Source organism: Saccopteryx leptura, chromosome 3, assembly GCF_036850995.1.
Source record: "Saccopteryx leptura isolate mSacLep1 chromosome 3, mSacLep1_pri_phased_curated, whole genome shotgun sequence".
Classification (NCBI taxonomy): Eukaryota; Metazoa; Chordata; class Mammalia; order Chiroptera; family Emballonuridae; genus Saccopteryx; species Saccopteryx leptura.
This window is the reverse complement of record NC_089505.1, coordinates 70,659,211-70,672,024: the sequence shown is the minus strand read 5'-3', so window position 1 is coordinate 70,672,024 and position 12,814 is coordinate 70,659,211. Positions and strand designations below refer to the sequence as shown.

The following is a 12,814-nucleotide window of genomic DNA, read 5'->3' as shown; positions in this document are numbered from 1 at the left end:
CATCCCAGCTCTAACCACCTGATATCAGCATTAACAAACCCTTTAAAGCTGCTATGAGAGATGAATGGAACCAATGGATGAAGTCTTCTGGGAACAATTTGACACCAGCAGGAACAGTGAAGAAACCAACTATAGGATAAGTTTGTACCTGGGTGAAAAGGTCCTGGGACAATATCAAGGTTGAGATCGTTGTCAAGTCACTTAAGTAGTGTGGCATTTCAAATGCCATAGATGGAACTGAGGACAAGGCAATATATGAAGACAGTGATTTGTCATCAGACACAAAGGAGGACAAGCTAATGGATGGGAGTTTTGACAGTGATGAGGATTTGTACAAATTTTATGAGGAATAAAACTTGAGTCTGCCTGACCTGTGGTGGTGTCGTGGATAAAGTGTCAACCTGGAATGCTGAGGTTGCCGGTCCAAAACCTGGGCTTGCCTGGTCAAGGCACATATGGGAGTTGATGCTTCCTGCTCCTCCCTTTTCTCTCTCTCTGTCTCTCTCCTTTCTAAAATGAATAAAGTCTTGGCCCTGGCTGGTTGGCTCAGTGGTAGAGCGTCGGCTTGGCGTGTAGGAGTCCTGGGTTCGATTCCCGGCCAGGGCACACAGGAGAAGCGCCCATCTGCTTCTCCCTCCCTCCCCCCTACTTCCTCTCTGTCTCTCTCTTACCCTCCTGCAGCCAAGGCTCCATTGGAGCAAAAAGATGGCCTGGGCGCTGGGGATGGCTCCTTGGCCTCTGCCCCAGGCGCTAGAGTGGCTCTGGTTGTGACAGAGTGACGCCCCGGATGGGCAGAGCATCGCCCCCTGGTGGGTGTGCCGGGTGGATCCCGGTCAGGCACATGCGGGAGTCTGTCTGACTGCCTGCCCGTTTCCAGCTTCACAAAAGTAAAAATAAATAAATAAATAAATAAAATAAAATAAAATGAATAAAGTCTTTAAAAATTTTTTTTTAAAACTTGAGTTCAATAACTTTATGTAATACTTTTTATTTCAAATTTTGAGCCCCAAAATTAAGGTGCATCTTATACATGGGAGCGTCTTATATGTGGGGAAATATGGTATCTCTTATGAACTGAACAGTTCACTCATTCATTTAAAATTTTGTAACACTATAATTGATTACATCAAAGTGAGTGCTTACTAATCACATTTTATTCCCACAGAAATCCAGTATCAATGATACTCTTATCTTCATTTACAGATAAGGAAACTGAGATAAAGAGAGGACTGTACTATTCCCAGAATGGGTACAAAGTAACAGTTTTGGAGAGATGGTTCTGGCAGCCTGTACTCAGCAGAGGGAGGTGGGCTCAGTGGTCAGCAGGGTGGGCAGGAGGCTGACCATGGGCTCCGGGAGATGGAAGGAAGTCAGCTCCCAGCTATCTGTCTGGCTGACCACAGAGGGGTGGGTCCAGGGAGATGCTGAGGAGCTCAGTCTGGACTCATTGGATGGACATGCCCAGCCCCCCCCCCCCCACTGCATGAGAAGACACCCCCACCACTCACCCAGGTGGCTGTGCCCACGACAGGGTCCTCACCATCCCTGACCTGAGGTCTCTCGGCCGCTGGCTTCCTGCGGGCTCTCACTCTAAGGGAAGAAGTCAGCAGCCAGAGTGGCTCAGGCACAGGTGGGCAGGGGCCCCCACTCCCTGACAAGACGACTGAGGCACCCAGACCCTGGGACCAGACTCGGACCCCCTCCAGACATGCAAGTGAGTATTCAGTCCTCCTGGATGACCAGGTGTTTGGCCAAGACTGAATTTTATCACAAAATCCCCATCTCCATGTAGTACTTTGTACATAAGTGAACCCAACAGTGTTATTCATGAAAGCCAGAAAGTAGAAACAACCCAAATGTCCATCAATGAATGAATGGACAAATAAAATGTCCCCTGTCCATACCACAGAATATTATTTGGAAAAAAAAGGAATAAAGTACTGACACAGGACCCTTGACAATACCATGCTCTGTGAAAGAAAGGACCATGTACTGAATGAGTCCATTCACATGAACTGTGCAGAACGGGCAAGTCCTGAGACAGAAAATGGATCAGTAGCTGTTGAGGCTGGTGGGGAGAACGGAGGCCCAATGACAATTTAAAAATATGGAAAAGTTTTTTTCTTTCATTTGGAGCTAATAAAAAAGTTTTATAATTGACTGTTGTGATGGTGCACAACTGTGACTGAACTAAAACACTTGGAATTGTACACTTTATATATAAAAATTTTACCTCAATGCAGTTATTTTCCCATCTCAACTCGCACCAGAAAAAGTCCCCTCTGCATGTCACAGCTTTCTTTTAGTTAGATCCAGTGTTCTCACATTTCTCCCTAAAAAACAGCTCCCTATTATACCCCCCCCCCCGCTCCCCTCACCCCTCATGCCCCCCCCCCCACACACACACACCATCACAGACTTACATGTAAAGGAAGAGGAGACACAAGCACAGGGACAGCAGGGCCATGACACCAGCACCTCCAAGAGCCGCAGGAACCACTCCCGCCCTGGACACGGACTTCCCTGCAGAGGAGAGGGCGTGAGACCACCCACCACAGGACTCAGTCTCTTGTCTCTGCCACTCCTTCCAGAACCGGCTGTAGGTTTTGATCAGCTACTAGTAGAGGGACCTGTGCCATCAATCACTTTCATCCAGGTCACCGCCTTGCTCCCCTCTGCTCCATCGTCTCTTTTATCCATTGCTTTCTCCCAAAGACTCTGCTCCCAAAAGGCCCCAACGGGTCAGCAGCAGGACAGCGGCGCTCTGGGCCCCGTGGACATTGCTGGCCTCGCAGCTGAGTCTGAGGCCGGCGCTGAGCTCCCGGCTGAGGCTCAGGGAGTTGTTGGCCCAGGGCCCCGCTGAGCGGGAGGTGACCCTGCAGGAGGCATTGCTGTGGTTCCCCTCCAGCAGCCCCGCCCCCAGCCTCCAGCGCAGGGAGGGGGCCGGCTGGGCTCGGGAGGAGCAGCTGCAGTGCAGACCCTGGTCCTCCCAGGAGCAGGAGGGGCCCAGCAGCTCAGGGGGAGTCAGCGGGGAGCAAGTACAAAGACCTGCAGTGCCTCTGGCCCTCCTCAGGACCCAAGTGACCTGCCCCCAGGTGTCACCACACTCACGGACCACGGAGAGGCTGAGAGAGAGAGTCTGGGAGCCCAGCGGGTGCCAAGCCCGGCAGGAGAACTCCCCTTCTTCCGCAGTCCCCACGCGGGGCAGCTCCAGGGTCGCGGTGCTGGAGATGGGGGTGGCGTTCAGGGCTGGGGACCCCCGGAACCAGCTCAGCTTTGCAGGGGGGTTGCTGTCAGCCACACAGAGCAGCCGCACAGCCTCGCCCTCCAGGATGGTAAGGGAGGAGATTGTTTGCAGAATTTTAAGGGCTTTGGGGAGAGAAATTCAAAGAGAGAGAGAAAGAGAAAAGAGAGAGAAAGTAAGAAAGGAAGAAAGAGGTATGAAACACAGCGCCGGCACCCACATACAAGAGGTGAAGGAGAGGGGGTGATGATTTTCATTCTTGTCTTTCTTACATCTGACCCATTGAAACTCAGATTCAGCCCTTTGCTCCGTGGTTGACCCAATGATACATCCCAGCCTCACTGGGGCAAGGTTCTTTCCTACCTGTGACATTTCTGAAGGAGATGCCTATGGTGAGGTGCCGGGGGGCATCTGGGACAGAAAGACATGGCTCTGCTTCAGAGGGGAGGAGTGGATGGAAGTCACCCTGAACCCAAGGAAAGTGGAGACAACCAGGAAGTGGGCTTGCTGTCCTTCTGCTCATCCCCCACCTACACTCAGATCCATGCACGAGTGTCCTCTAGCTCAGCCTCCTCTACACACACACACACACACACACACACACACACACAGGTACACACAACAGCCGCTCTACCACGAGGGACCCAGCCATCCCTCAGACACTCACAGAAGACATTGAGCCAGATGGTTCTCTGTGTGATCACCGAAGATCCTGCACATTTGACCTGACAGGTGAGGTTGGTGCCATGGTCCTGGGGCCTCGGGGTGAAGGTGAGCGCTGAGGAGTGGAGGGTCTGAGGGTTCAGCGAGTCAAGAGCATCCCCCACCCAGGAGAAGGTGAGACGGCTTCCCCCTTCGCAGGCCCCCGACAGGCTGCAGGTCAGCTGTGTGGAGCGGTCGGCCTCCAGAAGCTCCGGAATATGGATGTCGGGTTTGTCTGTCAGGGCTGAGGAGGAGAGAGGGAGGAGCTTGAACCATTGTGTTTGGAGACCCAGAGTGTGACCCTAAGAGGAGCCCATGATTCAGGTCCAAGCACACCCCAGGTCTTGTGCCCCTAATGACCACCCTGGGCCCAAGGCCAGGATCAGGGAGTGTCCCAGTGTCCTGTTCTTGTTCCTAGACCTGGTCCCAATTCCCTGGGTCCTATTTGGGCCCCACTCATACCTGTCACCTGCAATTTCAGCTTCTTTTCTTTGTAACTGTAATTTCCACAATTTTCTTTCTCCACTCGAAAGAAGTAGGTTCCTGTGTCTCTCATCCTGGCATCTCTGATGCTCAGGGAACAATCGTTGGTCTTGGGGTCTGCGAGGAAGAATCGGTTCCGGAACTCTGTCTTCACTGATTTAACTTCATTGTTTGTGGCCACAAGAATTTTATGGCCTGTGTTGTCCCCATCCCGGTACCAGTAGGTATAGAGTGTGCCAGAGGAAAACCACGAACTTCTTGGGTAGGAGAAGGAGCAGGGCACGTGGACGCACAGACCCTCCTGCACCCTCACCGATTCCTGCACTCGGAGCTCATAGCCTGGCTGCTCCTGCAGGGACCCTGTGGGGACACAGAGCCTCAGCTGCAACCATCACCCCTCCTCCACCTTCGTACCTCCTCTCCCTGGGCCCACTCACCCCCCCACAGCAGGGGCAGCAGCAGAAGGGGCACCATGTCTGCATCTGACAGGGCAGAGCAGGTCCAGGTCCCAGTGTCAAGGAGGAAAATATCCAGCTGTGAGGTGGAACAGAGTTTGCCCAACAGGAAGCTGTGGGTGTGAGAGCTGTGACCACACAGGAAAGGGGAACTTCAGCTCCACAGGCCGTAGGGGGTGCAGTGTGGTCTGAGAAATCATCCTGTAGCCCTGGCCATTGGCTCAGTGGAGAGAGTACTGGCCCAGCATATGAATGTCCAGGTTCAATTCTTGGACAGGACACATAGAAGAAGCAACCCTCTGCTTCTCACCCCCTTCTCACCCTCTTCTCCTGCCACAGCAGTGGTTCAATTAGTTCAAGTGTGGCCCCAGGTACTGAGGTTAGTTTCGCTGGAGCACATCAGCCTCAGGTACTAGAATCGCTCAGTACTTGAGCATTGGCCCAAGAAGGGGTTGCCGGGTAGATCCCATCGGGACACATGCAGGAGTCTGTCTCACTATCACCCCTCTTCTCACCTAAAAAAAAATCATCCTGTCTCACCTCCTGCATCACCTGACACAGCAAGTGGATATACTGAGGCCCCAGAGGTGGAGATTCTTTTCCAGATGTCAATCTGAAAGTGATCACCTTACAGGTGATGTTTAACGCAAGAGAGAGATCACCCAGCATAGCATCACGGTCAGAGAATGTCCTAGTGACACTGAGGGAAAAATTTTTAGCTGTGACAATTGAACAATCTGGAAAAAGATAATAAAAACATTGAGTAGACCACTCAAGTACTGGCAAGAGAGAAAGCAATGTAGACCCAACCTCAAGGGGAGGGTGGAATGCAAGGGAATGTTGAGCAATAAAGCCCTTAGCTCTGAGGGGCACTGGGGACATGGGGTGCACACATGTTGGTCTTCAAGGGTCTGAACATCTGTGGCGCAGCGTGGGCACACGGCTCCCTCAGAACTGGAGGTGGATGCCTGACCCAGTGGTGGTGCAGTGGGTAGAGCATCAACCTGGGATGCTGAGAATCCAGGTTGGAAACCACGAGGTCACTGGCTTGAGTGCGGGCTTATCACCTTGAGCACAGGATCGCCAGACTAAGCATTTGATCATAGACATGACCCCATGGTCACTGGCTTGAGTCCCAAGGTCATTGGTTTAATCAGGGTCACTGGCTTGAGCAAGGGGTCACTGGCTTTGCTGGAGCCGTTTGGTCAAGGCACATATGAGAAGCAATCAGTGAACAACTAAAGTGCCACAACTATGAATTGATGCTTCTCTCTCTCTCCCTTCTTGTCTGTCTCTCAATCTCTGTGTGTCTCTCTCGCTCGCTAAAAAAAAAAAAAGAAAAGAAAAAACAAACAAACAAAAAAAATTGGAGGTATAAATAAAGATCTTGCTTCATGCTGTGGGGATCACAAAGGCTGGACCTCACAGAGCAGAAAATTTGCCACCTGACAGCTCAGGAAACTCCATCTTCAGGGCCCTCACGTGCTCAGTCCCATTTCAAAGCCCAGCAAGGGCTCCAGGGATGTGCGGGAATCACCTGCTATCCTACTCCTCTTTTAAGTTTTATTAAGAATAAAACTTAATAGTAATTTCCTAAATTTGTAATGGTGTGAGAAAGTTCAGACATTTCAGCCTGACCAGTGGTGGCACAGTGGATAAAGCGTCAACTAGAATGCTGAGGTCGCTGGTTCAAAACTCTGGGCTTCCTGTTCAAAGCAAATATGGGAATTGATGCTTCCTGCTCCTCCCCCCTTCTTCTCTCTGTCTCTCTCTCTCTCTCCCTTTCTCTCTTCCCACCTAAAGTGAATTTTTAAATAGTGCAGACATTTCAGTAACATGTTATGTGTATGAAAGTAAATTTCTCAAACTACACAACAGAAAAAGAAAATGTCAATTAAACATGCCACAGAAAAAATAGAATTCTCTTTCTAGACTCTATATTATATAAATATATATTATTTATCTCATATATTATATCAAATAAGTTATTAATATAATATTAACATTAATTACTATTTGACAGAATTATTATCTTACAAAGAGGCAATGAAAGAGCATCAGTCCGCACTGTGAGAACACGTGCTGTGCAGGTGTGACAGACAGGGGTGCCACACGGCCAACAACATAGTCTGTACTTTTTCTGAATTGTCTTGTATTTTGGTTTTGAGCATTCTGGCTTTGATGACTTGATGTCGTTTCAGAAATGTTCATGTGTGCCATGTTTTGTCTTTCTCTTTGAAGCAGTCATCAATCTAACATTTGCATAAACATTAGGCTCCATAAGACCTGGTCTCACCGTGCTGTGGGGTCCAGGTGAACAAGAAATAACCAGCTCCACCCCCCCCACCCACCCGGACTCCTCACGTATAACAAAGAAGATTGTGTTGTGAAAGCAAAAGACTAAAGAAAGCAGGGTTTCTATGGTTGTGTCCCCACAGTTCACATCACGGGGCGATCTAGCAAATCTCAAACTGAAATTATAAAGATGACAAGAAATAAAAAGTGTTGGCGAGAATGTTGAGAAGGGGGAACTGTGTTGCACTGTTGGAGGGAATGTGAACTGGGGCAGCTGCTATATAAATCAGTAACACAGTTCCTCAAAAACTAAAACTAGAGCTGCCATATGATCCAGCAACTCCACTCCTGGGTAGTTATTTGGAAGAAATAAAAACACTAACTTGAAAAGATACATGCGCCCCGTGTTCAATGGAGTGTTCTTTACAGTAGCAAGTTGTGTGAGCAGTAAGTATCCACAGGTAAATGAAGAAAATGTGGTACATAGAGAATGGAAGACAATTCTGCCACAGAAAGGATGGAAATCCTGCCACTTGCAGCAGCGTGGATGGACCACAGGCCATTATGCTCAGTGAAGTGAGACAGAGACAAATGTCACATGATCTCACGTAAGCTGGAAATGTTTCCTAAATTGAACTCACAGACACAGAGTAAAGGTTGGAGGTTACCACAGGCAGAGGGTGGGGGATGGGCACAACGGGGGAGGGTGATCAAAGGTGCAAATTTCCCATTATACAATATTTAAATCATGTGGACGTAATGTACAGCATGGTGACTGTTGTTCATAATACTGAGTATTAATACCAGTAACTATAATAATATAGTTGTAGTACTGTGTTGTATATTTAAAATTTGCTAATGGAGGACGTTGTTAAGATAGAAAATTGTTAAAAGTTCCCCTCACAAGAAAATAAGTGTGTAACTGTGTGTGGGGATGAGGGGTAAGAGACACAGCGTGATGAGCAATCGCAAATTGGAAACTTATCTAATCAGATGATGGACACCTGAAACTAGCAGTGTTCTGTCAACTAGATCTAATAACACTTATGTATATAAACAGTAAACAGATCTCACAGGAGAACCTCTCCATGGGAAACCAGCACCTCAGGGTCCCTACTCTGACTCTGAGAGATGCGAGTCCTCAGGGAGCAGGGGGGGATTTGCTGATTCTTTCAGGAGCTAAATTAACTTGGATTCTGTTTTGTGCATTTTCAATCTAGAGTCAGTGCTTCCCTCCTGAGGAGAGGAATGAACTCATTAATCTCATTCATTACATGTTTGGCCAAAACCATTTGCTTAACCACAGTCAGTCTCAGAATCCCATAATTTGGACCAGAAACGCCCACAGCCACTAAATAGGAAAATCAATAAATATGTTTTACTTCTTAATAAAATGTTTATGTATAATTAAATGTTAAGATTTTTTTAAACTAAGTGAGAGTTGAGAGGCAGAGAGACAGACTCCCACATGCACCCGAACAGTGATCCATTCATCAAGCTCACTAGGGGGGATGCTCTGCTCAACTGGGGCGATTCTTTGGAGCTATTTTAAGCGTCTGAGGCAGGAGCCATCCTCAGCACCCTGGGCCAACTTCCTCAAATAACTCCAGCCATGGTTGTGGGATAGAGACAGAGAGAGAGGGAGAGGGAGAGGGAGAGAGAAGGGAGAGGGGTGGAGAAGCAGACGGTTGCTTCTCCTGTGTGCCCTGACCATGAATCGAAAAGGGGACACCCACACACCAGCAGATGTTCTACAGTTGAGCCAACAGATTAGGATCAAGATGCTTTATAGTAACCATTACATGGTAGGCATCTTTGAACTGGGACAGAAGAGCTGTGCTCCTAACTCTACTGTGTGATGTCTGCACTGACAGGGCAGTTTGGGAGACCAGAACCTCAGGTGTCCACCAGGTAACTTCTGGGCAACAAGAGGATAAGGTCCTGAATACTGTCCCTTCCGGGGCCTGGGGATAGAAAGAGGAGCAGGGGGTGGGTGGGCAGGACCAGCACAGAGAGAGAACAAGTCCAATGGGAGAGGCACAGGCAGAAACAAGCAGCAGTCAGTGGGTGGTTTTAGTTGTTTTCTGTTGTCTATGTCTCATGATGCTTTCACACCTTAATCAGCTTTGTGGCCAAGGTGACATAGCCCCGCCCAGGGCGAGCTGGTTCTCAGAGATAGCCAAGACCTCTGCCAGGAACAGCCTTTCAGATGCAAACCAACCCACCCTGAGCCCATGGTCCCCAGCCACCCTGCCTGCCCTAAATCTCCCAGGACCTGAGACCAGACACACAGGGACCTCCCCACAGGCCAGACCCCCAGATTTATTCATCCCAGCTGATCCTCAATGCTCACCCTGCCTTCCCTTGTCTTTCCCATGGAAACCCCAATAAAGGCTCTGGCTGGGATCCCCACACCTGCATCTGCTTTCCAAGGGGCCCAGTGCTTCCCCAGGGTCCTGCTTGGTGCAGTAGTCCTGTCTCTCAGAAAACGAAAGTAATACCATCTTCTTTCAATGGTATTAACTCTCCTCTTTGTCATTCAGACACCAGAAATCAAAATTCCAAGGGTATAATTGAGACAGGTGAGTCCAGAGTTTTTAGAAAGAAGGTGACATGGATGTTCCATGGCTATCCCTCTAGACTTTGTGTCCACATGTCGGACCCATCTTCACAAAAAAAGAATCAGTCAGGATGTCGGCCTTGTTCTTCGAGGACCTACACACCTGCACAGCGAACAAGAAATCGGCTCAGAGTCCAGCCATGTTAGCTTGAACCCCAGGCCGGGCAGAGAGCCCAGCCCCACCTGAAACTTGGGGCCAATCACAGAACTTCCCTACATATAGAGACCTGCTCACCTGGAGTAGTAGAGCCAGGTGAGGCCATAGGTGAGGAGGAAGCCAGCCCCCATGAGGGCCCCTCTGATCAGGGTGAGGACCAGGGGCCAGGAGCCCTGCTGCTCCTCAGTCACACAGCTGTGGGGAGGGGGGCTTCCTGGGGAAGAGCAGAGGGCGGTGACTTTGTGTCCCCAGGTCTCAGTCGCACCCACAGCCCCAACACCTGACCAGGCAGCCTGCCCCCAGCACCCTTCCTGCAACTCACTCTGCACAGAGAGGCTGAAGGAAACATGCTGGGAGCCCAGCGGGTGCTGAGCCTGGCAGGTGAATTCCCCTTCTTCCACAGTCCCCACATGAGGCAGCTCCAGGGTTGGGGTGCTGGAGATGGGGGTGGCATTCAGAGCTGGGGACCCTCGGAACCAGCTCAGCTCTGCAGGGGGGTTGCTGTTGGCCACACAGAGCAGCCGCACAGCCTCGCCCTCCAGGATGGTAAGCGAGAAGGTTGTTTGCAGTATTTTGAGAGCTTTGGGGAGAGAAATTCAGAGAGAGAGAAGAGAAGTGAAACACAGGTGCAGGGACCCATTCACAAGAGGTGAGGGAGGGAGGGTGATGATTTTCATTCTTGCCCTTCCCACATCTGACCCATTGAAACTCGGATTCAGCCCTTTGCTCCGTGGTTGACCCAATGATACATCCCAGCCTCACTGGGGCAAGGTTCTTTCCTACCTGTGACATTTCTGAAGGAGATGCCTATGGTGAGGTGCCGGGGGGCATCTGGGACAGAAAGACATGGCTCTGCTTCAGAGGGGAGGAGTGGATGGAAGTCACCCTGAACCCAAGGAAAGTGGAGACAACCAGGAAGTGGGCTTGCTGTCCTTCTGCTCATCCCCCACCTACACTCAGGTCCATGCACGAGTGTCCTCTAGCTCAGCCTCCTCTACACACACACACACACACACACACACACACACACACACACACACCACTCACACACAGGTACACACAACAGCCGCTCTACCACGAGGGACCCAGCCATCCCTCAGACACTCACAGAAGACATTGAGCCAGATGGTTCTCTGTGTGATCACCGAAGATCCTGCGCATTTGACCTGACAGGTGAGGTTGGTGCCATGGTCCTGGGGCCTCGGGGTGAAGGTGAGCACTGAGGAGAGGAGGGTCTGAGGGTTCAGTGAGTCAAGAGCATCCCCCACCCAGGAGAAGGTGAGAGGGCTTCCCCCTTCGCAGGCCCCCGGCAGGCTGCAGGTCAGCTGTGTGGAGCGGTCGGCCTCCAGAAGCTCCGGAATATGGATGTCGGGTTTGTCTGTCAGGGCTGAGGGGGAGAGAGGGAGGCGCTTGAACCATTGTGTTTGGAGACCCAGAGTGTGACCCTAAGAGGAGCCCATGATTCAGGTCCAAACACACCCCAGGTCTTGTGCCCCTAATGACCACCCTGGGCCCAAGGCCAGGATCAGGGAGTGTCCCAGTGTCCTGTTCTTGTTCCTAGACCTGGTCCCAATTCCCTGGGTCCTATTTGGGCCCCACTCATACCTGTCACCTGCAATTTCAGCTTCTTTTCTTTGTAACTGTAATTTCCATAATTTTCTTTCTCCACTCGAAAGAAGTAGGTTCCTGTGTCTCTCATCCTGGCATCTCTGATGCTCAGGGAACAATCGTTGGTCTTGGGGTCTGCGAGGAAGAATCGGTTCCGGAACTCTGTCTTCACTGATTTAACTTCATTGTTTGTGGCCACAAGAATTTTATGGCCTGTGTTGTCCCCATCCTGGTACCAGTAGGTGTAGAGTGTGCTTGAAGAATACCACGAACTTCTTGGGTAGGAGAAGTAGCAGGGCACTTGGACGCACAGACCCTCCTGCACCCTCACCGATTCCTGCACTCGCAGCTCATAGCCTGGCTGCTCCTGCAGGGACCCTGTGGGGACACAGAGCCTCAGCTGCAACCACCACCCCTCCCCCACCTTCGTACCTCCTCTCCCTGGGCCCACTCACCCCCCCACAGCAGGGGCAGCAGCAGCAGGGGCACCATGTCTGCATCTGACAGGGCAGAGCAGGTCCAGGTCCCAGTGTCAAGGAGGAAAATGTCCAGCTGTGAGGTGGAACAGAGTTTGCCCCAACAGGAAGGTGTGGGTGTGAGAGCTGTGACCACGCAGGAAAGGGGAACTTCAGCTCCACAGGCCGTAGGGGGTGCAGTGTGGTCTGAGAAATCATCCTGTAGCCCTGGCCATTGGCTCAGTGGATAGAGCACTGGCCCAGCACATGGATGTCCAGGTTCAATTCTTGGGCGGGACACACAGGAGAAGCAACCATCTGCTTCTCCCCCCCCCCTCCTTTTTCTCCCTCTTCTCCTGCCACAGCAGTGGTTCAATTAGTTCAAGTGTGGCCCCAGGTACTGAGGTTAGCTCCACTGGAGCACATCAGCCTCAGGCACTAAAAATCGCTCAGTACTTGAGCATAGCCCCAAGAAGGGGTTGCTGGGTAGATTCCATCGGGGCACATGCAGGAGTCTGTCTCACTATCTCCCCTCCTCTCACCTAAAAAAAAGGAATCATCCTGTCTCACCTCCTGCATCACCTGACATAGCAAGTGGATATACTGAGGCCCCAGAGGTGGAGATTCTTGTCCAGATGTCAATCTGAAAGTGATCACCTTACAGGTGATGTTTAACCCAAGAGGGAGATCACCCAGCATAGCATTACGGTCACAGAATGTTCTAGTGACTCTGGGAAAACAATCTTTAACTGAAACAATTGAACATTCTGGAAAAGATAATTAAAACATTTTGTA

At 50.6% G+C, this 12,814-nt stretch overlaps 2 protein-coding genes across 7 annotated transcripts in view; both read right to left on the bottom strand.

Annotated features, from left to right (window-relative positions):
- The window catches only part of LOC136399257 (sialic acid-binding Ig-like lectin 5), a 28,080-nt gene extending 23,107 nt beyond the window's left edge, over positions 1 to 4,973 (bottom strand). Inside the window, exons 1-8 of one of the 4 annotated variants that reach the window (XM_066374286.1) lie at positions 4,867 to 4,973; positions 4,409 to 4,789; positions 3,912 to 4,190; positions 3,608 to 3,655; positions 3,112 to 3,369; positions 2,740 to 3,048; positions 2,424 to 2,523; positions 1,509 to 1,590 (exon numbers count right to left, since the gene is read on the bottom strand). In XM_066374286.1, coding sequence (XP_066230383.1) covers positions 1,509 to 1,590; positions 2,424 to 2,523; positions 2,740 to 3,048; positions 3,112 to 3,369; positions 3,608 to 3,655; positions 3,912 to 4,190; positions 4,409 to 4,789; positions 4,867 to 4,903 — 1,494 coding nt within the window. In that variant the 5' untranslated portion in view covers positions 4,904 to 4,973. The remainder of the gene's footprint in view (positions 1 to 1,508; positions 1,591 to 2,423; positions 2,524 to 2,739; positions 3,049 to 3,111; positions 3,370 to 3,607; positions 3,656 to 3,911; positions 4,191 to 4,408; positions 4,790 to 4,866) is intronic. The other 3 variants (XM_066374283.1, XM_066374285.1, XM_066374281.1) reach the window with 3 other exon arrangements.
- Positions 4,974 to 9,751: 4,778 nt separating this feature from the next.
- On the bottom strand, positions 9,752 to 12,134 carry LOC136399273 (sialic acid-binding Ig-like lectin 14). 3 transcript variants are annotated; one of them, XM_066374326.1, is made up of 7 exons: positions 12,020 to 12,134; positions 11,562 to 11,942; positions 11,065 to 11,343; positions 10,740 to 10,787; positions 10,279 to 10,536; positions 10,035 to 10,170; positions 9,752 to 9,902 (listed from the first exon to the last, which is right to left on the bottom strand). In XM_066374326.1, the coding sequence occupies exons 1-7, from the start codon at positions 12,054 to 12,056 to the stop codon at positions 9,866 to 9,868; spliced, it is 1,176 nt and encodes a 391-aa protein (XP_066230423.1). In that variant the 5' UTR covers positions 12,057 to 12,134; the 3' UTR covers positions 9,752 to 9,865. The 3 variants fall into 3 exon arrangements, with proteins under 3 accessions (XP_066230423.1, XP_066230424.1, XP_066230425.1); XM_066374327.1 differs by having other exon boundaries at positions 11,065 to 11,334; XM_066374328.1 differs by lacking the exon at positions 10,740 to 10,787.
- Between the last annotated feature and the right edge of the window lie 680 nt (positions 12,135 to 12,814).

Bases quoted from the DNA above. Each gene is read 5' to 3' on its own strand.
- LOC136399273 (XM_066374326.1), bottom strand. From the start codon at position 12,056: ATGGTGCCCCTGCTGCTGCTGCCCCTGCTGTGGGGGG. The intron at 11,943-12,019 runs GTGAGTGGGCCC...GTGTCCCCACAG, and splicing joins GCTGCCCCTGCTGTGGGGGG to GGTCCCTGCAGGAGCAGCCA. The intron at 10,171-10,278 runs GTGAGTTGCAGG...GCTCTTCCCCAG, and splicing joins CTTCAGCCTCTCTGTGCAGA to GAAGCCCCCCTCCCCACAGC.